This window comes from Nycticebus coucang, chromosome 22 (genome assembly GCF_027406575.1).
Source record: "Nycticebus coucang isolate mNycCou1 chromosome 22, mNycCou1.pri, whole genome shotgun sequence".
NCBI classification, from domain to species: Eukaryota; Metazoa; Chordata; class Mammalia; order Primates; family Lorisidae; genus Nycticebus; species Nycticebus coucang.
The window spans coordinates 25,952,451-25,978,498 of NC_069801.1; the positions used below are offsets into that span (position 1 = coordinate 25,952,451).

Here is a 26,048-nt window from a genome sequence, read left to right on the forward strand (position 1 = left end):
TGGCTGGGGCCAGGTTTGAACCCGCCACCGTCAGTATATGGGGCTGGTGCCCTACTCATTGAGCCATAGGCACCGCCCATGGCAAAATAGTGTTAAACTAGTGAGAAAAAGCAGGTTACTAAAGAGTGGAGAAGCACTTTGCCCAGAGGATCCAAGGGAGACACAGAAATCTCCCAAAAGTCAACAGTGAACTTTTGCCTGTTTATCCACTCCATTCTACCTGCACTGATCTTAGCCTTATGAAACACCCTGGGCACATTTCCTACTTAGGGCCTTTCACAGGCTATTCCCTGCACCTGGAACTCTCTTTCTCAGATATTCACATGGCTAAATTCTCACCTCCTTCATGCCTTTGCTCAAATCTCATGCACTGAAAGTGGCCTACTCTTACTCTCCTATTTTATTTTATTATTTATTTATTTGAGACAGAGTCTCATTATGTCACCCTCGGTAGAGTGCTGTGGCATCACAGCTCACAGCAACCTTTAACTCTTGGGTTTAAGCAATTCTCTTGCCTCAGCCTTCTGAGCAGCTGGGACTACAGGCACCCGCCACAATGCCCGGCTATTTTTTTTTGATCCAGTTGTCATTGTTGATTAGTAGGCGCGGGCCAGGTTCAAACCCAACTGCCTTGGTGTATGTGGCCGGCACCTTACCCTCTGAGTTAGGTGGGAAAATGGAAAAACCCAGCTGGGCACCATAGCAACTGGGTGCCGCCCAACTGGCCTATTTTATTTTATTTTTTTGCATATGCGCACAGTTGCCTTTTTTTTTTTTTTTGAGACAGGGTCCCACCCTATGCCCCTGAGCAGAGTGTAGTGGGCGTGGTAGCTCACTACAACCTCAGACTCAGGCTCCGGAAGCTGCTGGGATTACAGGCGCTCACCGCGGCGCCCGGCTGGGTTTTTCCATATTTTTCGTGAGTCGGGGTCTCACTGTCGCTCAGGTGAGTCTCGAACTCCTGAGCTCAAGCGATTCTCCCTCCTCAGCCTCCCACAGTGCTGGGATGCACAGTTGCCTTTTCATTGGTGGAGACAGAGTTCTACCCTATACCCTATGCAGAATGCACTGGCGTTGTCGCTCACTGCAACCTCAGACTCGGGCTGTGGGCATCCTGCTGCCTCTGCCTCCAAAGCTGCTGGGATTACAGGTGTTTGCTGTGGTGCCCAGCTGGGTTTTTCCATTTTTTTCATCAGTCAGGGTCTCACTCTCACTCAGGTAAGCCTTGAACTCCTGAGCTCAAGCAATCCTCCCATCTCAGCCTCCTACAGTGCTGGGATTACAGGCGTGAGCCACGGTGCCTGACGAACTGTCCTATTTTAAATTGTAACCCATCCTCCTTACTCTGCCCAGTTGTTTTTTTTTCCATTATATTTATCACTTTCAAACACATTATATCATCAGACTTGATATACTTATTGTCTATTGTCTCTTAAAACCCAAAGGTTGGTGGCGCCTATGGCTCAAAGGAGTAAGGCGCTGGCCCCATATGCCGGAGGTGGCAGGTTCAAACCCAGCCCCGGCCAAAAACCGCAAAAACCCCCCCCCCAAAAAAAAAACAGCAAAGGTTGCCATAAATAGGAAAAATTAAACTCATATATTTTATGTTTCATATTTTAATATTCTTTTTTTTTTTGAGACAGAGCCTCAAGCTGTCACCCTACGTAGAGTGCCGTGACATCACAGCTCACAGCAACCTCCAACTCCTGGGTTCAAGCGATTCTCTTGCCTCCACCTCCCAAGTAGCTGGGACTACAGGCGCTTGCCACAATGCCCGGCTATTTTTTGATTGCAGCTGTCATTGTTTGGGGGCCTGGGCTGGATTCGAACCCGCCAGCTCAGGTGTATGTGCCTGGTGCCTTAACCACTTGAGCCACAGGCACCAAGCCTTTATTTATTTTTTTGAGAACAGAGTCTCACTTTGTCACCCTCCATAGAGTGCTTTGGAGTCACAGCTCACAACAACCTCAAATTTTGGGGCTTAAGTGATTCTCTTGCCTCAGCCTCCCAAGTAGCTGGGACGACAGGCACCTGCCACAACACCTGTCTATTTTTTGAGACGAGGTCTCGCTCTGGCTCAGGCTGGTCTTGAACTTGTGAGGTCAGGCAATCCACCTGCCTTGGCCTTCCAGAGTACTAGGATTTACAGGCATGAGTCACTGCACCTGGCAAGTTTTTTTTTTAAGAGACAGTGTCTTGCTTTGTTGCCCTTGGTAGAGTGCTGTTGCGTCACAGCTCACAGCAACCTCTTGGGATTGGTGGGATAGGCGATTCTCTTGCCTCAGCCTCCCGAGTAGCTGGGACTATAGGCGCCCGCCACAATGCTTGGCTATTTTCTTTTTTTGTAGAGACAGAGTCTCACTGTACTGCCCTCAGGTAGAGTGCCGTAGCGTCACACGGCTCACAGCAACCTCTTAACTCTTGGGCTTACGCGATTCTCCTGCCTCAGCCTCCTGAGCAGCTGGGACTATAGGCGCCCGCCACAACGCCCGGCTATGTTTTGGTTGCAGTTTGGCCGGGGCTGGGTTTGAACCCGCCACCCTCGGCATATGGGGCTGGCGCCCTACTCACTGAGCCACAGGCGCCGCCCTATTTTTTTTTTTTTTTTTATTGTTGGGGATTCATTGAGGGTACAATAAGCCAGGTTACACTGATTGCAATTGTTAGGTAAAGTCCCTCTTGCAATCATGTCTTGCCCCCATAAAGTGAATGCTTGGCTATTTTTTTGTTGCAGTTTGGCCGGGGCCGTGTTTGAACCTGCCACCCTTGGTATATGGGGCCAGCGCTCTACCCACTGAGCCACAGGTACTGCCTGAACCTGGCAATTTTTTAAAAAAGTTTTTTGAGGGCGGTGTCTGTAGCTCAGTTGGTAAGGCGCCGGCCCCATATACCGAGGGTGGCGGGTTCAAACCCGGCCCCGGCTGAACTGCAACCAAAAAATAGCTGGGCGTTGTGGAGGGCGCCTATAGTCCCAGCTACTTGGGAGGCTGAGGCAAAAGAATCGCTTAAGCCCAGGAGTTGGAGGTTGCTGTGAGCTGTGTGATGCCATGGCACTCTACCGAGGGCCATAAAGTGAGACTCTGTCTCTACAAAAAAAAAAAAAAAAGTTTTTTCATTTTTTTTTTTTTTTTTTTTCAGACAGTCTCACCCAGGCTACAGTGCTGTGGCATCAGCCTAGGTCACAGCAACCTCAGACTCCTGGGCTCAAGCAATCCTCCTGCCTCAGACTCCTGGGTAGTTGGGACTATAGGCACCCTGCCACAATGCCTAGCTAATTTTTCCATTTTTAATATAGAGAGAGTCTTGCTTTTGCTCAGGCTGGTCTCCAACTCCTTAGCTCAAGCGATCCACCTGCCTAGGCCTCCCAAGAGTGCTAGGATTATAGGTGTGAGCCACCGTGCCCAGCCTATATTTATGTATCAACATGTAGAGAAATATTTTGTAAATAAAGGAAAATTAAGCTACAATTTTCCTTTTTCTCTATGTATGTATGGCAACCTTCAGAACACCCTTTGGAAGAGCTAGATAGAAGGTGAGCTCCATGAGGGCAGGGATCTTTGTTCTGTTTCCTTGTGTATATCGAGTGCCTGAAAGACATAATTGGCACTCAATGAATATTCAGGGAGCCCGTTCTCTAAACTAGGGTTTGGCAAACTATGGCCCATGGATCAAATCTACCCTAATGCCTGTTTTGGAAATAAAATTCTGGAGCACAGCCACGTCACTTGTCATGACATTATGTCATTTGTTTACATATTATCTATGGCTGCTTGTGTCCTGTTAATAGCAGAGTTGAGTAATTTCAACAGAAGTACTGCTCAGAAGCCTAAAATATTTATAGTCCATGCTTATGTTGAAAAAGTTTACCAACCTTTGCTGTAGGTGGTTCTGATGCCTGCTAAAGTTTTGACAACCACTACTCTATAAACGTTTATATTTGCATATGAATTCTTATGGGCAACATTAACCATATGCATGTGAAAGTTATTACTAAGAAGCAAATTACATAAATAGATCCTTTAAAAAGTATATACGGGCAGTGCCCACAGCTTAGTGAGTAAGGTGCCGGCCACACACACCCAGGTTGATGGGTTCGAACCTGGCCAGGGCCAGCTAAAACAATGACAACTGCAACAGCAACAACAACAAAATAGCCAGGTTCAGCATCTGTAGTACAGTGGTTATGGCGCTGGCCACATACACCAAGGCTGGTAGGTTCAAACCCGGCCTGGGCCAGCTGGACAACAATGATAACTGCAACAAAAAATAGCCCAGCACTGTGGCGGTGCCTGTAGTCCCAGCTACTTGGGAGGCTAAGGCAAGAGAATCGCTTAAGCCCAAGAGTTTGAGGTTGCTGTGAGCTGTGATGTCACTGTACTCTACTGAGGGCGACAAAATGAGACTCTGTCTCAAAAAAACAAAGGGCGGTGCCTGTGGCTCAAAGGAGTAGGGCGCTGGCCCCATATGCTAGAGGTGGCGGGTTCAAACCTAGCCTTGGCCAAAAACTGCAAAAAAACAAAAAAACCCAAATTAATACAGTATGACTCCAGTATGCTCATAGCCGGGCGCAGTGGCTCACGCCTGTAATCCCAGCACTGTGGGAGGCTGAGGAGGGAGAACTGCTTGAGCTCAGGAGTTCGAGACTTACCTGAGCAACAGTGAGACCCCAACTCATGAAAAAAATGGAAAAACCCAGCCGGGCACCGCGGTGAGCGCCTGTAATCCCAGCGGCTTCTGGAGGCTTAGGCAGCAGGGTGCACGCAGCCTGAATCTGAGGTTGAGGTGAGCTACCATGCCTACTGCCCTCTGCTCAGGGGCATAGGGTGGGACCCTGTCTCAAAAAAAAAAAAAAAATGCTCATAGATGCATGTGACACAGAAGAGTATAAGTTATCACTAGGTGATGAGGTCAGGGGGTGATTTTTCTTGTGTTTGTTTGTTGTTCATTTTGAGGCAGAGTCTCATTCTGTCACCCTGGGTAGAGTGCTGTGGTGTCACAGCAACCTCAGGGGCTCAAGTAATCCTCTTGCCTCAGCCTCCTGAGTAGCTGGAACTACAGGCACCTGTCACAACACCCAGATATTTTTTAGAGATGGGGTCTTGCTCTTGCTTAGGCTGGTTTCAAATTCACGAGCTCAAGCAATCCGCCTGCCTTGGCTTCCCAGAGTTCTAGCATTATAGGCATGAGCCACTGCACCTGGCCCGCTTTTATTTTTTTTAAGATAGAAGGGTCTCATTCTTGCCCAGACTAGAGTGCATGGCATGATCATTGCTCAGTGGAGCCCCAAACTCCTGGGCTCAAGTGATCCTCCTACCTTAGCCTCCCATGTAGCTGGGACTATAGGCATAGGTGCCTCTGATCCTGGCTAGCTTTTTTTTTTTTTGAGATAGAGCCTATGTAGCCCTCCTAGAGTGCCGTGGCATCACAGTTCACAACAACCTCAAACTCTTGGGCTTAAACGATTCTCTTGCCTCAGCCTCCCAAGCAGCTGGGACCACAGGTGCCTGCCAGAATGTCTGGCTATTTTCTTGTTGCAGTGGTTACCGTTGTTTAGCTGGCCTGGGCCGGGCTTGAACCTGCCAGCCTCGGTGCATGTGGCTGAAGCCATAACTATTGTGCTACAGGCGCTGAGCCCACCTGGCTAGCTCTTAAATTTTTTGTAGAGATGGGGGTCTCACTGTGTTGCCCAAGCTGGTCTCAAACTCCTAGGCTCAAGTGATCCTTCTGTTTCGACTTCCCAAATTGCTGGGGTTACAGGTATGAGCCACTAAGCATGGCCCTTTTTGTCTAAAATGAATGCGTATTACATCATAATAGTTTTTTTGGTTTAACGCACCTTTAATAAAAGTGGGTCCCTGATTCCCCAGTGACATAACACGTAAATATCTCTACTGTATTTTGTCTAACCTACTCCTTATCTGATGCCCAGGCTCTAAGACCTCCCCCAAACCACATCCCCACATTCCTTGTAAGGTGTCTTGCACCATCCTTTGTTCTAGCATACATAGTCTCTGGAGCCAGGCAGACCTCGGTTAAATATTGCTCCTTTATGCACTGTATAGTCTTGGGCAAATTATTCTGGGCTTCAGTCTATTTATAAAATAATAGCCAGGTGTGGTAACATGCACCTGTAGTCCCAGATATTCTGGAGGCTTTAAAATAAATAAAAAGTACATACATGGATAAAACCACTCCCTTTGCTAAGAATGACAGGAGGAACTTAATTAGAATGCAGATTACTGCTGGGCACGGTGGCTCACACCTGTAATGCTATCACTCTGAGAGGCCCAGACGGTTGATAGTTGAGCTCATGAGTTCAAGAACAGCCTGAGCAAAAGCAAGTCCCTCTCTCTACTAAAATAGAAAAACTGAGGCAAGAGGATTGCTTGAGCCCAAGAGTTGAAGTTGCTGTGAGCTATGATGCCATGGCACTCTACCCAGGGCAACAGCTTAAGACCCTGTCTCAGGCTGGGTGCCTATGGCTCAAGCGGCTAGGGCGCCAGCCACATACACCTGAGCTGGCGGGTTCAAATCCAGCCCTGGCCTGCCAAACAAACAAACAAAAAAAAATACAATGGCTGCAACCAAAAAATAGCCAGGCACTGTGGCGGGTGCCTATAGTCCCCGCTACTTGGGAGGCGGAGGCAGAAGCCCAGGAGGTGGAGGTTGCTGTGAGCTGTGATGCCACAGCACTCTACCCAGGACAACAGCTTGCGGCTCTCTCTCAAAAAAAAAAAAAAAAGAATGCAGATTTCTACGCAGCCCACATCCCCACCCTCCAGCTGAGATTCAGCAGGTCTAGGTGATGATTGAGGAATCTGCATTATAAATAGGTACGGGGTGATTTTTTTTTTTTTTGAGACAGGGTCTCACTATGTCATCCTCGGTGGAGTGCCATTATGCCACAGCTCACAGCAACCTCAAACTCTTGGGCTTAAGCGATTCTCTTCCCTCAGCTTTCCAAGTAGGTGGGACTATAGGTACCTACCACAATGCCCGATTATTATTATTTTTTTTGTAGTTGTCATTGTTTGGCAGTCCCAGGCTGGGTTCGAACCTGGCAGCCTCAGTGCATGTGGCTGGCTCTGTAACCACTTTGCTATAGGCGCTGAGCCAGTACCTGGGTGATTCTGTGTAGACTGGCAGTTTGAGAAACAGCAGAGCTGAGTTGTGAATGTGAAGTGTCTGCTACATATATACACTCTGGATATTTAACAAATGGAGCCACATTTCTTCTAAAGGGCTTGTCAAGGACCTACATCATTTTGCACATGGCCTCACAGCAAGTCAGGGCAGATCTACAACTAAGACCCAGTTCTTCTGACTCTGCATCTAAGTCTCCCCATGCCTTTGGCTGTTGCCCCCTAGGAACTTGAAACTCCCTTTCTAGGCTTAAACACTAAGGCAGACCTTTTCAGGGGTAGAGAACAGAATATCAGCTTAACACTCTAGAGTATTTCACACATACTTTTGGGGTGGAAACTAACAGTCCCAGTTTACAGATGAGGAAATGAAGGCTTCCAGCGGCAGACTGAGATGTGAACTGGCCTCTCTGCCATCTGCCTCTTCCCACCACCCTGTCCTATCATATAGGGAGAGGGCTGAAATCTCCATCACACTGTACACATGGCACAGTAGTGATCTATAGTCCCACAACTCTGGGGCTCTACTGCTTTTAGTTTAGCTTTGAAGAGAGGGAAGTTTGTAGGTGATAACTAACCTGGCAGTGCTGTCACTCACAGTTCATTCTACTCTGTTCAATTGGCTCTCCACTTCCCCAGCTAAGAAATGGAAACAAAAACTGCTCCCAGGACATAGTCAGTAGTGAAATGGGGCTTTCACTCCCAGGCTCCTTTCAGACCACAGGCCTTCCCCAATGTCTTCCCACCTGCTCTGCTGATAGAAGCTGAGCAGGGTAAGTCCAATCTCTCACATCAGCCAGATCCTGCGACAAAATACAGGTGGGGAAGCAGCTCTGCAATGACAGGGATCACCCTGGGATCCTGGGAGACGTCATGGCTACCCCAAGGGACTCTGCTGTATCCAGAGATCAAGCCTCATGTCATCCTGGGACAAAGGCACACGAGAGAAAAGGAGTCGCTCTGTCTCCAGGTTCCATTCTTTGAAGATTTATTCCCCCTGTGGTTCCCGCTGTCCCAGCCTAGTCCAGGACCCTGGCTTCCCCCACCTAACTGACCACAATTGCCTCCTGTGGGTCTTCCGCAGCATATTCCTAGCCCCTATCACATGCCAGAGTGTGGAGGCAGTGTAGCAGAGTGCTGGACCACTCCCACAATCTCAATTTCATCCAGTCTTCACCTACTCATTTTTTCTGATCACCCTCTTTGCAGCCCAATTCCAAATGGAACCCATAGTCTTTAACCCTCCACTTGTTTCACTCTCCTTCATTCACTCCCTTACTCCCTTAATCAGATTCCATAAGCTACCATTCTCATCACTTCTTACATATACTTGGACTTTTTTTTTTTGAGACAGAGTCTCACTGTGTCATCCTCGGTAGAGTGCTGTAGCATCACAGCTCACAGCAACCTCCAACTCTTGGGCTTAAGCAATTCTCTTGCCTCAACCTCCCAAGTAGCTGGGACTACAGGCATCTACCACAACGCCCGGCTATTTTTTGGTTGCAGTTGTCATTGTTGTTTAGCTGGCCCTAGACGGGCTCGAACCCATCAGCCTCGGTGCATGTGGATGGCGCTGTAACCACTGTGCTACGGGCACTGAGCCTGGACTTTCTTCCTTTTATCTACTGATTACCTGTTAAACTTGAATGCTGGCTAAATCCACACGACTCCGTCTGCTCTGTGGCTGTACCTGAGCAACTGAATGTGGCTGACCAAAAGTGTAACAGAGCTGACAGTCTCATTTAAAATTTAAGACCACTAATTTAATGAGCCTTAGGACCATCCTCCCAGCAACCCTACTACACCTGTCAGGTCCACTGCCTACTCTTCCACTCTCCTATAGGATTATTTCACCACTATGCTAAATATTTATGGGGCAGGTGATCTTAGTTTCCTACCAGTATAAAAATGGGAAAATCACACATCTCAATAGGGCATTTGAGAAGACAGGGTGATATGTATATTAAGTGCTTAGCACCAATCGAGACAGAAAATACTCAGAGAATGTTACCTCTTATCATCATCATTTCCCCAAAGCAGGGCTCCACTCAAATTTCTTCCCTGGTTGAGGATTTATCACAAAACAATTACCATCAATTTATAGAGAAGTAAACAGAGGCCTAGAGAAGATCAGTAACTTTTCTAAAGTCACATAACTTACAAAGCTGGGGTTTCAACCAAGAACTATAAGAACTTGAGAGTCCAAGCCCTTAGCCTCTACACTCTGCTGCTTTATGGCAGCAAGTCCAACCTTCTGAATCTAGCTTAAGATTTTATTTATTGAGCAGCGCCTGTGTCTCAGTGAGTAGGGTGCTGGCCCCATATACTGAGGGTGGTGGGTTTGAACCCAGCCCCAGCCAAACTGCAACAAAAAATAGCTGGGTGTTGTGACAGGCACCTATCGTCCCAGCTACTTGGGAGGCTGAAGCAAGACAATCACCTAAGCCCAAGAGATGGAGGTTGTTGTGAGCTGTGACACCACGGCACTCTACCGTGGGCAACAAAGTGAGACTCTGTCTTAAAAAAAAAAAAAAAAAAAGATTTTATTATTTGTTTCATTGAGACAAGAGTCTTACTTTCTCACCCTTTGTTATGGTAGAGTGCCATAGTGTCACAGCTCACAGCAACCTCAAATTCCTGGGCTCAAATGATTCTCTTGCCTCAGCCTCCCCAGTAGCTGGAACTACAGGCGACTGCCACACCTGGCTATTTTTAGAGGCTATTTTCTTGCTCTTGTTCAGGATGGTCTCAAACTTATGAGCGTAAGCCATTCACCCACCTCAGCCTTCCCCAGTTCTGGGATTTGCAGGCATGAGCCACTACGCCAGGGGCCTAGCTTAAGATTTTAAATTCTTGGGCAGCGCCTGTGGCTCAGTCAGTAAGGCGCCAGCCCCATATACCGAGGGTGGTGGGTTCAAACCCAGCCCCGGCCAAACTGCAACCAAAAAATAGCCGGGCGTTGTGGCGGGCGCCTGTAGTCCCAGCTGCTTGGGAGGCTGAGGCAGGAGAATCGCTTAAGCCCAGGAGTTGGAGGTTGCTGTGAGCTGTGTGAGGCCACAGCACTCTACAGAGGGCCATAAAGTGAGACTCTGTCTCTACAAAAAAAAAAAAAAAAAAAAAGATTTTAAATTCTTGGTTGGGCATGGTGGTTCATGCCTGTAATCCTATCACTCTGGAAGGCAAAGGCAGGAGGATTACTTGAGCTCAGGAGTTTGAGATCAGCCTGAGCAACAGCAAGACCTCGTCTCTACTAAAAAATTTGCTGGGCATGGTGGCTGGTGCCTGTGGTCCCAGCTAGCTGGAAGGTTGAGGCAGGAAGATCACTTGAACTTTGAGTTTGAGGTTGCTGTGAGCTAGGCTGACTCCACAGCACTCTACCTAAGGCAAAAGAATGAGACTCCATCTCAATAAGAAACAAAAAAAAGATTTTAAGTTCTTAAGTTCTATTTCTGAGCCAACCCACCCACCCTTGTTGTACTTTCTCCTAGGAGACAATAAAGAAATGTGGGCTTTGGTTGCCATCCCTTATACATGCCTCAAGCCTTCTGAAATATAGACTTTGTAGGTCCTCTCAGTCTGGACTACCACTGCCCCAAACCCCCCAACTCTCCTATACAACGCCTGCCTCCTCGGTGAAACACGCGCTGATGAGATTCTTCTTTCTCTGAACTCCTCCAGTATCAAGCTTGGCCCTCTGCTTCAGGCTTCATCACAGAGACTATAGCTTCTGCCCCTCCCCCCTCAGGGTATCATAAAGAGCAGGTGGGAGCTCAATGGGTGACCTCACTGAACCATAGCCAGAAGGAAAGCACTGTGCAGAAGACTGGAAACCCTAAGGTTTCCATCAGGGAGCAGGATGGGGGTAAGGTTCAGTGACAGGTCCTTCACTGCCAACAGGCCAGGCCTCACCTGCTGGGTGAGCTTTGTGGCTGTGGCTGGTACCGCATATTAGTGAAGACAGGAGCATGTATCAGGGGCTGCAGGGGGTGGTCTTGCTGACGATGAGGTATCTCTGGAGAGGTATTTTAAATGTGGCAAAAAATTGACACCTGGGCTTTAATTCCTCCAGTTACAGAGGTTGCCTTTTGACATATGGAGTCCTGAGTCTAAAATTCCATTATATAGGTAAGAAATTAAAGCTCTATTACTACTAACTGAGTCACTGTTAGTTCATGACTGTTCATTTTATTCTTCTTCAAACTACATATATATATATAATTATTATTTTTTTTTTGTAGAGACAGAGTCTCACTTTATCGCCCTCTATAGAGTGCCATGGCGTCACACAGCTCACAACAACCTCCAACTCCTGGAGCTTAGGCGATTCTCTTGCCTCAGCCTCCCGAGTAGCTGGGACTACAGGCTTCTGCCACAATGCCTGGCTATTTTTTGTTGCAGTTTGGCCGGGGCTGGGTTTGAACCCGCCACCCTCGGTATATGGGGCCGGCGCCCTACCCACGGACCCACAGGTGCCACCCTAAACTGTATATATATGTTTTGTTGACATATTTTATAATACTAATGAAGGCTTAGGAAAGCTGAATTACTTTCCTAAGGTTACACAGAGAAGACGACCCTTTCCATCAATGGCACAGCAAGTCCTAACCCAGGCCAAGGCTAAATTATCCAAAAAGATAGAAATCCATACAGTGTGGTAGTTAAGGGCATGAGCTTAGAGTCAGACAGACTTGGATCTGAATATGGGCTTCCCGGCCACGTGAACTTAGGAAAATTATTTAAAATTTCTGGGCCTCACGCACTTTCTTCATCTGTAAAATGAGGGTAAGTACTAACCTCATTAGGTTGTGAGACACAGTGAGAAATTAAATGCCAGGTAACATATTTAGCATGAGATCTAGCATCAACCTTAATTGACTCTTAAGACTCAAACAATTGGCTCAGCACCTGTAGCTCAAGCAGCTAAGGTGCCAGCCACATACACTGGAGCTGGTGGGTTCGAATCCATACTGGGCCTGCCAAACAATAATGACAACTACAACCAAAAAATAGCCGGGCACTGTGGCGGGCGCCTGTAATCCCAGCTATTTGGGAGGCTGAGGCAAGAGAATCTCTTTTTTTTTTTTTGTAGAGACAGAGTCTCACTGTACCGCCCTTGGGTAGAGTGCTGTGGTGTCACACGGCTCACAGCAACCTCTAACTCTTGGGTTTACACAATTCTCTTGCCTCAGCCTCCCAAGCAGCTAGGACTACAGGCACCCGCCACAACGCCCGGCTATTTTTTTTGTTGTAGTTTGGCCGGGGCTGGGTTTGAACCCGCCACCCTCGGCATATGGGGCCGGCGCCCTACTCACTGAGCCACAGGCGCCGCTCGCAAGAGAATCTCTCTCTCTTTTTTTTTTTTTTTATTGTTGGGGATTCATTGAGGGTACAATAAGCCAGGTTACACTGATTGCAATTGTTAGGTAAAGTCCCTCTTGCAATCATGTCTTGAAGAGAATCTCTTAAACCCAAGAGTTGGAGGTTGCTGTGAGCTGTGGTGCCACGGCATTATACCCAGAGTGACAGCTTGAGACTCTGTCTCAAAAAAAAAAAAGAAAAGACTCCAACAATTATTTAACGCATTGTTATTTTAGAGTTTATGTGCACCTTAGTATTAATAAAATATGGGCGCTGTCATCATTATCAATATCACAAAAGAAGGAAATCTGCTCCTATGGTCCTAAAAAGGAACAAGGAGACAAGTTGGCCTTGTGAGGTGACCCTGCCTGTACATAATCCCCTGGGCTTGAGGCTTCAGACCTACCTTTCTTTCCATTGTTGGAGGGTGTAGACTTTCCACTGTCTGAATTCAGCTCAAACACCCGCAAGTCTGTGGGCACCTCCTCCCTCAGAGTCTCTACTCTGGCTGGAGGCCTGGGCTCTGGGCCACTGAGGTGGCCAGCAGGGGTTTGGGGCTTGGAGTGAATGGGAGGCGGGGGTCCAGTCTCGCCCACATCCTCGGCTGGGCTCTGTTCCTCCAAAGATGCCTCTAGCAGCTTTTGGGACAGGTCCTTGGGCAGCACTGGTGCCTCGGGGGCATTGGTGGCAGGGTTGGCAATCTGTGTCACGATGGAAATGCTCTCACTGCTTTCTGATGGAGTCACCTCTGTTGGGGGCTCAACCGGGGTCACCAGATTCTCTTCACAGGAAGCCTGAGGACCAAGTCCTTCTTCTGGGGATGTAGAAGCCACAGGAACCTTTGCCTCTTTTGGAGATGTGGGTGAAATGCCTATAAGCTCCTCTGGAGAGAGAAACATAGGGGAAAGAGGGCAATGAGCCCTGGCAAGCTCCAAGACAATCTTGGAGCTCTCAGGTTCTTGCCAAAGCTAACTCTGATCAAGGCTGAATAGTACCATTTTCCTCACACCCTTGCCATGATGGTCCTTCTGCAGATACTCTCTGATAGTCAAAGTCCTGCCTACCCATGGGGCCTAAGGCCTGGTGGGCTTCCAGCAATACAGCTCAAGGTGATGTTACAGATTAGAAAGCCAAGGCTTGAAAGCAAGTCAGTTTTAGGTTCAGGTTGGGCTCTCGTACATTCCAGGTATATGGCAAACCAGTTAACTTTAACTTACCTGCCTTGTTTGTAAAAGTGGAGTAATGGAGTTGTGATAAGGACTCTACGTGCAAAGTTCTTAGTACAGGCTGGGCACATGGTATAAGCACCTAACAAATGTGCTAACACTCTTATCATCCAGGTGACTCCAACATGCTGTTCTCAGTAGAGCTACCAGGCAGAGGATGCTCAGCTTCTTTTCTAATCCATGGTTCCCAAACCAGGCTGGGCATTAGTATCACCAGGGAAGCTTGTTAAACATACATCTCTGGCTGCATCCCTACAGAGTCTTATAGGAAGGGAATCTGGATTTTCTTTTTTGTAGAGACAGAGTCTCACTTTATGGCCCTTGGTAGAGTGCCGTGGCATCACACAGCTCACAGCAACCTCCAACTCCTGGGCTTAAGCGATTCTCCTGCCTCAGCCTCCCGAGTAGCTGGGACTACAGGTGCCCGCCACAACGCCCGGCTATTTTTTTTTTTGGTTGGAATCTGGATTTTCAAAAAGCTCCCCAGTGACCATGAAACAGCTGATTCGTGGGCTGGCAGGGAAATCTGCACAAAATGACATGTATAATTTCTGTACCTAAACTTGGAATCCCACCAGCTTTGTTCAACATCCCCTTGTTAGCACTGCCCATCCTGAGCACATCCAGTGTGCTCATTTTCCACTCCTCCCCAGGCACCAAGTCTCTCCAAGCTTCAGAGAGCACGGCCCAGGGAGGCCCCCACAGACAGGACCTATCACTTGACCATCACCTCTCATACCTCTTACCTTCTTCCTCCTCCCAGCCAGGCTCTTCAGAGATGCTCTGCTCTGCTCGCTGCTTCAGGGCATCCCTCCGGGCCTGCTCCTGAGTATGGGGAGCAGATGGCCAGGACAGTCAGGGTACCTTCTTTCCAGACCCTGGTCCTGGTCACAGAACTCATGCGAACCCTGTGTCCCTTCTTCCCTCAATAAAATCCAGCCTGCTTCCCCCATGGCTGAGTGGTGACTTTCCCAGGCTAGATCAGCATACCTGCGCTAGCTGATGGACTTTATAGAAATACCGATGCCAGAATTCTGAATGGGAAACAGCTGCTGGAACCTGGAAGGAGGGGAAAATGAAGGTGAGATTTTAAAGTGTTTGTGTGGGGCCTTGTCCCTAGCCTACTTCCAGCCTGTCTGGATTTCAGACATAGTAAATGGCTTAGCAGTAATTGTCACGAGTACTTCCACCCCAATGAAGTTTCAGTCAGACCCTCCTTCCTGGCCCAGTTTGGCCAAGGAGGGAGATAAGAACTCTCATCAGGCTTTGCTGGTCCTTCCCTCTTCCATCATTCTCTGACTGCCAGAAGCCTGGAAAAATCAGCTTGTCGCATATGGTTTTGGCTCAGGACATGGATGGTCTGGCTCTAATATGACCTCCCAGTCCTCTCTGGGCCAGGCTCTGGATACATCCCTCCCACCTCCCCAAGACCTCACGCCTGGAGCCGGCTGCAATCCTGCAGGATGGGCCCTCACCATCTTGGTGTAGAGGGCCCGGATGGAGGGGCTGCCTACAAGGAGCTCTGAGATCTCCCCCTTCTTCTCCTCCAAGCAAAACTGGGAAAGCCAGGTGTCAAACAATTCCGGGGGCCCTGCAAAGGGACAGATGCTGATGGTCAGTTCCCAGGGTCTGGGGAAAGAACATACCTAAGCCTGGACATAGACAATGAGGAAAAATTAGGGTTTTTTGAAGCCACTGCCCCAAGGTGGGGGATCAGACAGGGTGAAGGGGTGGGTGATCCTAACAGAGATCAGGGTGTGGCATCTACATGATCCCCAGAAGGGGCTCCAGTCTCCATTTTCTCATATCCTTGCTTGTTTTTTAGCCCACTGCGCCTGGCAACTGAATCTCCTCCTCTCTGAAACAGCTATTCTCAGGTCACATAACCCCATGTTGCCAGAGCCAAGGGCTCTGTCCTGCCTCTGACCACTCTGTAGTTTCCAGCACTGGGAGCCACTGCCTTCCTCTCAAAGCCCTCTTCTTGCAGGACTTCTTATTCTTTTTTTTTTGTAGAGACAGAGTCTCACTGTACCGCCCTCGAGTAGAGTGCCGTGGCGTCACACGGCTCACAGCAACCTCTAACTCTTGGGCTTACGCGATTCTCTTGCCTCAGCCTCCCGAGTAGCTGGGACTACAGGTGCCCGCCACAACGCCCAGCTATTTTTTTGTTGCAGTTTGGCCGGGGCTGGGTTTGAACCCGCCACCCTCGGCATATGGGGCCGGCGCCCTACTCACTGAGCCACAGGCGCCGCCCAGGACTTCTTATTCTTTTTTCTTTTTTGAGACAGAGCCTCACTTTGTTGCCCTTGGTAGAGTGCCGTGGTGTCATAGCTCACAGCAACTTCAAACTCTTGGGCTCAAGTGATTCTCTTGCCTCAGCCTCCCAAGTAGCTGGGACTACAGGCAGCCACCACAACGCCCGGCTGGTCTTGAACCTGTGAGCTCAGGCAATCCACCCTCCTTGGTCTCCCAGAGCACTAGGATTATAGGTGTGAGCCACTGCGCCTGGCCAGGACTTCTTTTTTTTTTTTTTTTGGTCACCCTCAGTAGAGTGCCATCGCCTCACAGCTCACAGCAACCTCCAGCTCTTGGGCTAGGGTGATTCTCTTGCCTCAGCCTCCCGACTACCTGGGAATACAGGTGCCTGCCAGAACGCCTGGCTATTTTTGTTGCAGTTGCCACTGCTGTTTTTTAGCTGGCCGGGGCTGGGTTCGAACCTGTCACCCTTGGTATATGGGGTCAGGGCCCTACCCACTGAGCCACAGGCGCCGCTCCTGGCCAGGACTTCCTACCCTTTATCATTTTCCTCTCACTCTTCTGGGAAGGAGGGTGGGCTTTCTGTTTGTTCTATCTGGTTGTTTTGAGTCTTCATGGATTCATTTTTCTTTCTGTTCCTTTTCTCATTTTCTATTTTTTCCCAAGATAATCTCTATTAAACTGTGAGTTTCAACCTCCTCCTCTTCCCACTGACAATTCCTATGCCTCTCTTTGGAGTCCAGACTACCTTTCCAGACTCAAGATGCAAAGGTCCAGGTGTCCCCTGCATATTTCCATCTGCACATATACTACATACACAATGTGTGCTTATTTTTCTTCCCACCTACTTATCCATTAGAAACTCAGGAGCCATCCTATCTCCTCTCTTATCCAATCAGTCCGGATTCCACGTCCTCAATGTCTCTTAAACGCACACTTTCCTCTTCATTCTACTGGCTTTACCTCTGACACGGGGATTCCTACCAAGCCTCTTAATTGGTCTTACAGTTTTCTGTCTCTTCTTGTGTATTTCATCCTTTACCACATTGCTCCAAGGGCTGCTTAACAAAAATGCATACTCTGATCACCTCAGGCCTCAGAACTGTTGAATATTGAACCTGGTGGCACAAACTTGTAGTCCTGGTTACTTGAGAGGCTAGAGCAAGCTTGAGCCCAAGAGTTCGAGGCTGCAGTGAGCTATGTTTGATCTTACCATTGCTCTCTAGCCTGGACAACAGAGTGAGACCTCATCTTAAAAACAAACAAAAAAAACATAACAAAACAAAAATACCTTTTGATAGTTTTAATAGGAAGGTTTTTTTTTTAAACTAGGGTCTACAGATGGGCTTCAAAGGGTCAAAGAATTCCCACGTTGCACACAAAATTTTGTGGAGAAAGAACTTGTCATTTAGCAGATTCTTTTAAAATCCCTTGTAACGAGGGCGGCGCCTGTGGCTCAGTGAGTAGGGCGCCGACCCCATATGCTGAGGGTGGCGGGTTCAAACCCAGCCCCGGCCAAACTGCAACAAAAAAAAATAGCCGGGCGTTGTGGCGGGCGCGTGTAGTCCCAGCTGCTCGGGAGGCTGAGGCAAGAGAATCGCGTAAGCCCAAGAGTTAGAGGTTGCTGTGAGCCGTGTGACGCCACGGCACTCTACCCGACGGCGGTACAGTGAGACTCTGTCTCTACAAAAAAAATAAATAAATAAATAAAATCCTATGTAACTAAAAAAAGGTCTAGAATCACTACTGTGAGCCTTTCAGGACAAAATTCATAGTGCCTGGTCTGGCACACAAAGCCCTTCCTAGTCTGGCTCCCACCCGCAGCTCACTGCCTTCAGTGCCTTACAGGCATACCTTACTCAGCGTCACCAAAGGCTGGGTGTGCCCTGCTCTTTCTGGACCTTCAAATGTACTACTGCCTTTGCCTGAATACCCCTCTCCACTTTTAAAAGTAAAACTAGTTTATTTTTAACTTTTCCTTAAAACTTCAAGTGTCACTTCCTAGGTTCCCAGGATAGGTTTGGTGCCACTGCCCATGTGTTTCTGTGGAAGCTATCGGTCCACTCTCTCTATCCACTTTCTGCTTTATTCATTGCTTCCTGTTTCTCCCTCTTAACACCCTGTTCCTGGAGGGCTGGACCAGGTTGAGGGTTTGACTCATTTCTGATCTCCAGTTCCTGGCATAGGGCTTGCTGTATGGCAAGGGCTCTGCAAATGGGACTGAAGGGAAGGCGGGAAGGGCAGGAGGGCTGAAAGAAAGGTGGAGCTGAGAGGATGAAAAATGAGGGGAACAAAGTCTCTGCAGAGGGCGATGAAGACAGCTTGGGTTCAGGGAGGATAGGGGAATGTCAACCAATGGTCAATCTATCCCATAGGGTATAAGGTATACATTAGCCCCACTCTGGTCCTTCTACAGAAGGGGTGCCCAGCCTCTACTACCTGAGGCAGATGGGCCCACAGCTCAGACCCTCTTGGTTCACCTGCCCTCCAAACCCACCCCCTCACTGCTACCCTCTCACCATCTGGTTCATTGCAGTAGGTTGCCGGGTCTGACTGTAGGCTATAGAGACGAGCCTATAAGAAATGAAGAGGAGAGAACAGAAATTCTGGGGTGCTGGGCAAAGAAGGCACCCCCTCTCCACCAGGATACCCAAATAACCATAATCCAAGTTTCTCCCCTGCTGGTCGTTTATACCTATACCCACAGGGCACTTATCAATTAACAATGGCATAGGGAGAGTGGAACAGTGGGCTAGAGTCCGAAACTGAGGTTCCCAGATAAATGGTCTTTCACCTAATATTCCACCCCGGGAACTAAGAAAATACAGCACAAGCAGGCTACAAAATTATATGTATAAAATACTTTTGAAGCCAGGTGTGGGTGTGTGTGCCTTTATAAGCCCAGCTACTTAGGAGGCTGAGGCAAGATCACGTGAGCTGAGAAGTTTGAGATTGCACTGAGCAACATAGTTAAGACTCTGTCTCAAAAATAAAATAAAATGCTTCTAAAGTATGTAAAATTTGAAAAGTGTCACTATATATATATATATTTTTTTTTTTGTAGAGACAGAGTCTCACTTTATCGCTCTCGGTAGAGTGCCATGGCATCACACAGCTCACAGCAACCTCCAACTCCTGGGCTGAAGTGATTCTCTTGCCTCAGCCTCCTGAGTAGCTGGGACTACAGGCGCCCGCCACAACGCCCAACTATTTTTTGGTTTGCAGTTCAGCCAGGGCCAGGTTTGAACCCACCACCCTTGGTATATGGGGCCGGCTCCTTACTGACTGAGCCACAGGTGCCGCCCTATATATATATATATTTTTTTTTTTTAGAGACAGAGTTTCACTTTGTTATCCTTGGTAGAGTGCCATGGCATCATAGCTCACAGCAAACTCCAGCTCTTGGTCTTTGGCCATTCTGTTGCCTCAGCCTCCTGAGTAGCTGGGACTATGGGCGCCTGCCACAATGCCTGGCTATTTTTTTGTTGCAGTTTGGCCAGGGCTGGGTTCCAACCTGCCACTCTAGGTATATGGGGCCAGTGCCCTACTCACTGAGCCACAGGTGCAGCCGGAAAAGTGTCACTATATTACTAAAGTTCAATGTAGAGACAAGTTTTGAAAAATGCAAAATCATCTTCCCTGATTAAAACCATTTATCAAGAATTTTTTTTTTTTTTTTTAAACAGAGTCTCACTTTGCCACTCTCAATAGAGTACTGTTGCATCATAGCTCACAGCAACCTCGAACTCTTGGGTTCAAGAGATCCTCTTGTTGGCTCGGCACCCGTAGCACAGTGGTTACAGCACCAGCCACATACACTCAGGCTGGCAGATTCGAACCCAGCCTGGGCCAGCTAACCAACAGAGACAACTGCAACAAAAAATTGTCGGGCATTGTGGCAGGTGCCTGTAGTCCCAGCTACTTGGGAAGCTGAGGCAAGAGAATCACTTAAGCCCAAAAGTTTGAGGTTGCTATGAGCTGTGATGCCAGGGCACTCTACTGAGGGCAACATAGTAGACTGGCTCAAAAAATAAATAAAAAATAGAGATTCTCTTATCTTAGCCTCCCAAGTAGCTGGGACTACAGGCGCTGGCCACAATGCCCAGCTATTTTTAGAGACAAGGTCTTGCTCTTGCGCAGGCTGGTCTCAAACCTGTGAGCTCAGGCAATCCACCTACCTTGGCCTCTCGGAGTGCTAGGATTACAGGAGTGAGCCACGACACTCAGCCAGAATTTTTTTTTTTTTTTTGAGATAAAGTCTTGCTCTCTTGCCCAGGCTAGAGTGCCCTGGTGTCAGCCTAGCTCATAGCAACCTCAACTTCTGGTTCAAGTGATCGTCCTGCCTCAGCCTCCTGAGTAGCTGGGACTATAGGCACCCACCACCATGCCTGGACTATTTTTCTATTTTTAGTAGAGATGGATCTCCCTCTTGCTCAGACTGGTCTCAAACTCCTGAGCTCAAGTGATCCTTCTGCTCAGCTTCCCAGAGTGCTAGGATTATAAGCACAAACCACCACACCCAGCCAGGAAATTTTAATTATTTATATTTATTTATTTATTATTTTGAGTAGAATCTACCCTGCTGCCCTGGTTAGGTTGCCATGGCATCATCATAACTCAGAGCAACCTCAAACTCTTGGGCTTGAGTAGTCCTCTTGCCTCAGCCTCCTGAATAGCTAGGAATACAGGTACCCACCATGATGCCCAGCTAGTTTTTATTTTTAATAGAGACAGAGTCCCACTCTTGGTCAGGCTGATCTCAAACTCCTGAGCTCAAACAATCCACCTGTCTCAGCCTCCAGAGGGCTAGGATTACAAGCATGAGCCACCATACCCAGAAAATTTTTTTTTTTTTTTTTGTAGAGACAGAGTCTCACTTTTATGGCCCTCGGTAGAGTGCCGTGTCATTATAGCTCACAGCAACCTCCAACTCCTGGGCTTAAGTGATTCTCTTGCCTCAGCCTCCCGAGTAGCTGGGACTACAGGCACCCACCACAACGCCCGGCTATTTTTTGGTTGCATTTGGCCGGGGCCGGGTTTGAACCCACCAACCTCGGTATATGGGGCTGGCGCCCTACCGACTGAGCCACAGGCGCCGCCCATACCCAGAAAAAATTTTTAATTTTGGCTTGGTGCCCGTAGCACAGTGGTTAGTGCCAACCACATACACTGAAGTTGGTAGGTTCGAACCCAGCCAGGGCCAGCTAGATCAACGACAATTGCAACAAAAAATAGCAGGCATTGTGGTGGGCACCTATAGTCCCAGCTACTTGGGAGGCTGAGGCAAGATAATTGCTTAAGCTCAAGAGTCTGAGGTTGCTGTGAGTTGTGACGCCACAGCACTCTACTGAGGGCAACATATGAGACTCTGTCTCAAAAAAAAAAAAAAATTTTTTTTTTTTTAATTTTATAGCCAATCTGCCTAGTAATCTGCAAGCCTTGTTCCTCGTAGGGCCACAGGGTGGCAACCTCAGCTGGCAAAAAGAAGCCAACCTTCCTTCCTCGGTATTTCATGAAGCATGGGCTATGTGTCTACACAAGAACTTTAGAAAGTGGTTTTGGTGATAATTCACTATTGTTATAAACGTAAACTTAAAATTCCACCATTTAAACATTTCCACAGTTGTGCATGTTCACTAAGCAGTGGAACTAAATGCTTGTGCTGAAAAACATGTTTGAAAAATCAGTAGATTTGGAATGGAAATTAATATGATAAAATGCTACAGAGGCCAAACTGCCATGACACCACACTGTGAATCTAGAAGAAAATGTTTCGTGAAATAGAAAATAAAACAGTAGTAGACATGATTGCAAGAGGGACTTTACCTAACAATTGCAATCAGTGTAACCTGGCTTATTGTACCCTCAATGAATCCCCAATAAAAAAAAAAAAAAAGAAAAGAAAACAGTAGAAATACACTAACACGATTGTTGATTTAAGTGCTCTGAAGGTACTGCCTCCCTGCCTATATATTTATTCCTGCTGGAAAATAGTCTCAAATAACCCAAACGTAAAGAAAATTAAGCCTCCTAAGATACTCTCCAGTTTTCCTTATTATGGTTGAAAGCTGAAAGTAATCCAAATGTGCAACTAGGGGAATAACTGAATAAGTGATATTCACTGGCAATAATGTAAAGACATTAAAAATCATGGTGATTAGGCAAAATGCTAATAATTTTGCTATAATTTTTTTTCCGCCCTGAGTAGAGTGCCATAGCATCACAGCTCACAGCAACTTCAAACTCTTGGGCTTAAGCAATTCTCTTGCCTCAGCCTCCCAAGTAGCTAGTACTACAGGTGCCCACCACAACGACCGGCTATTTTTTGTTGCAGTTGTCATTGTTGTTTAGCTGGCTGGGGCTGGGTTCAAACCTGCCGCCCCTTGCTATAAATTTTTAAAAAATAGGTTATAACTATGGTCCGGGCTACTCAGGAGACTGAAGCAAGAGAATCGCCTAAGCCCAGGAGTTGGAGGTTGCTATGAGCTGTGTGAAGCCACAGCACTCTACCAAGTGTGATAAAGTGAGACTCTGTCTCTACAAACAAGCAAAAAAAAAACAATAGGTTAATAGCCTTATAAAAGGCTAGGTACGGTACTCATGCCTGTAATCCTAGCACTCTGAGAGGCCAAGGCAGGTGGACTGCTTGAGCTTAAGAGTTCAACACCAGCCTGAGCAAGAGTGAGACCTAGTCTCTTAAAAAGAAATAGCCTGGGGCGGCGCCTGTGGCTCAAGGAGTAGGGCGCCGGTCCCATATGCCGGAGGTGGTGGGTTCAAACCCAGCCCTGGCCAAAAACCACAAAAAAAAAAAAAAGAAAAGAAAAAAGAAATAGCCAGCATTGTGGCGGGCACCTATAGTCCCAGCTATTTGGGAGGCTGAGGCAAGAGGATCACTGGAGCCCAAGAGTTTGAGGTTTCTGTGAGCTATGATGAGGCCATGGCACTCTAGCCTGAGCAACAGAGTGAGACCCTGTCTCAAACAAACAAAAAAAATTTATCTTCTTGCTCATCACTATTCTTCAATCTTTGAATAGTTATAAATGCATATTTATATTCTGTGGTATTTTTGTGAGTACAGGTTGGAAACTAAAGCCCAATGTTGTCAGGCCTCTGTAGGGAAGGTGGCCAGTGAATGAATACCTTGGTGCCATCATAGGGCTCAGCTGTGCCAGAGGGCGTGCCCATTAGGGTGATGACATCGCAGTCGATTGTTTTGTCTGGTGAGGGTGCAAAGGTGTCTGAGATCACTCCTAGGAAGTCAGACAATCCCTTCTTCATTTTCTCCGTTGCTCCTGAGGAGCCTTCGGTCTGCAGAGAGAACCAACAGAGGAAGTAAGTGCTCTTAGAAGCAGGCTGCAATCTGGGATATGAGGGGTAAAACATCAGGGGCCAAGGTGTATTTTGTGTGAGGACCAGGGAAGGACTCACAATCCTTCATCCCATCTCTGTGGCTGGAGAAGGAAAGGGAGGTAGTCAGGGCCCTCCATCGATGCCCCACATAGAGATGCAGAGGGGGGCTGCAGTAGGCCTGTGTAGATCACACCAGTGATCCTTGATTGATTGTTTTCTGAAAATTGCAAGGCCAGTCAGGCTGATCAAATATTGCAGAAGAAGATCAAAGCATAGACATTTCAGCAGGGAAGAGGAACTATGGGTGGGGTGGTGGAAAAGGTACTAGCTTTGGAGTCAGACATGGATATAAATCCCAGTTCTACCACTTGTTGGTTATAAGGTCTAAACTCTTTCTGAGAGAATTTTCTGATCTGTAAAATGTGGATAAAGTATACATCCTTCATCAGGTTACTGTGAAGATAAAAAGATAAGACCTGGAACAATGCCTGGAACACAGGAAATATTTAATGAATAACAGCACTGTAATATTAAAGTAATATTATAATTTCATTATCATCATTGCTCAGGAAATAGAGTACTTTATCAGAGAAATATGGGCAGGATGTGAACAGATAGGTTTGCCTTGCTTGAGACCTAGGACCTGTCAAAGGTCAATGTAAGAACCCGAAAGAGGGAAGTGGGAAACCATGCTTCAACCCTACTGGTCAGAATGCCTACCAGCATGTAGGGCTGAAGTGATGAGAGTCAGGGTCAGGCTCTAAAACCCTATGGAAAACTGTAATATTTACTCTTTAGTAAGCTGCCCAGGCATTTTATATCCAGAACCTGGTACAGCTAACGTGGCTTACATTTACAGCAGTTCAGTACCATTAGTACTTATCATTCACATTCATCAATAACTGTGGTTAGCAGGCAGGCAGTATTTTACAAGAGGATTCAACAAAATATGTTTGACTAAAAATATTCCAAAATTTGCCCAGGCCCAGTGGCTCAAGCCTGTAATCCCCAGCACTTTAGAAAGCTAAACTGGGAAAATCCCTTGAGCGACAGAGCAATACCCTCTCTCTAAAAAATAGAAAAAAAAAAAAAAAAATCCAGGGTGGCGCCTGAGGCTCAGTGAGCAGGGCGCCGGCCCCATATACTAAGGGTGGCGGGTTCAAACCCAGCCCCGGCCAAACTGCAACAAAAAAATAGCCAGGCGTTGTGGCGGGCACCTGTAGTCCCAACTACTCCGGAGGCTGAGGCAGGAGAATCGCCTAGGCCCAGGAGTTGGAGGTTGCTGTGAGCTGTGTGAGGCCACGGCACTGTACCGAGGGCGATAAAGTGAAACTCTGTCTCTACAAAAAAAAAAAAAAAAAATCCAAAACTTGTTTTTCATAACATGCCCTCTAATCACAAGGTAATTAATCCAGCTAGCGATCACAAAAAGAAACTACAATCTGTTCCAATACTAAAGGAAAAACTATAAAATAAACACTAGTACACTGTGTTTCACTGGAAACATCAGAGATTTATAGGACTTATTTTTTTTTTTAATGATTATGTTTTATTACATAAAGGCAAAGGCTTTTTTCCCCTCAGGTGTTTGTTGTGGCCAATAAAAGTATAAATATGTAAGCTATAAAGCAAAATTTCATCCAGTCATTTCATGTTCATGTTTATATGCAGTAGCCCACTCTAATTAGCCATGAAAAACCAGGGTTTCCTCTCCACAGCTCTCAGCTAACTTTTCCCAAAACATTTACTTACTTCACTCCTATTTTTTAATTCCTAATTTTTTTATTAATTATTTTTTATTAACTCATAACTTTGTACACTGATGCGTTTATGGGGTTCAGGGTACTGCTTTGATATACAATGTGAAACAGGGATTATCTTGACCATACAGTTTTCCCTTTTCACACTGACTTTAGAATCTACCTCCTATTTCACCAGAGGATTCCACTACACATCTCTTTTTTTTTTTTTTTTTGTAGAGACAGAGTCTCACTTTACCGCCCTCGGTAGAGTGCCATGACGTCACAGGACTCACAGCAACCTCTAGCTCTCGGGCTTAAGCGATTCTCTTGCCTCAGCCTCCCAAGCAGCTGGGACTACAGGCGCCCGCCACAATGCCTGGCTATTTTTTGGTTGCAGTTTAGCCGGGGCCGGGTTTGAACCCGCCACCCTCGGTATATGGGGCCGGCACCCTACTCACTGAGCCACAGGCGCCGCCCCACATCTTTTATTAATAAAAACAAGACCGGTAAGAATATAAACTGGTATAATATTTCTGGAGAGAAGTTTTGTAGGCTAAATACTATACTCTATTATCCCTTCTAATACTTTAAAGAAAATGTCATGGCAATAGGTTTAACAATCAGGATGTTCACTGCAGCTCTGTGTATAATACTGGAAAAAATGAAAAAGGAAGCTAGGAAGTGGTTAAATCTACTTAATGAAATGCCATGCCATGCCGTTTATCATGCTCTACAATGAGGTTACAATATTATTAAGTCAGAAAGTAGGTTTTGTACAAACCATGGCATTCAGTTTTTCCCAGTTTTGAACAACAAAGTATACAAAACAAAGGCATATACCTTTGAAATTTTAATAGTAGTTATCTCTGGGAGATGGAATTAAGGGTTTTTCAAGGTCTGTCTCTTTCTTCCTTCTTTGCTCCTTTTTTTTGTTGTTGAGGATTCATTGAGGGTGCACAGAACCAGGACCAGGC

At 47.0% G+C, this 26,048-nt stretch overlaps 1 protein-coding gene across 3 annotated transcripts in view; it reads right to left on the reverse strand.

Annotated features, from left to right (window-relative positions):
* BSDC1 (BSD domain containing 1) overlaps positions 1–26,048 on the reverse strand; it is a 39,474-nt gene that overhangs the window by 5,248 nt on the left and 8,178 nt on the right. For 2 of the 3 annotated variants that reach the window (XM_053577154.1, XM_053577156.1), the window contains exons 4-9: positions 23,123–23,290; positions 18,502–18,556; positions 15,202–15,317; positions 14,717–14,785; positions 14,473–14,551; positions 12,907–13,383 (exon numbers count right to left, since the gene is read on the reverse strand). In XM_053577154.1, coding sequence (XP_053433129.1) covers positions 12,907–13,383; positions 14,473–14,551; positions 14,717–14,785; positions 15,202–15,317; positions 18,502–18,556; positions 23,123–23,290 — 964 coding nt within the window. The remainder of the gene's footprint in view (positions 1–12,906; positions 13,384–14,472; positions 14,552–14,716; positions 14,786–15,201; positions 15,318–18,501; positions 18,557–23,122; positions 23,291–26,048) is intronic. The other variant, XM_053577157.1, reaches the window with a different exon arrangement.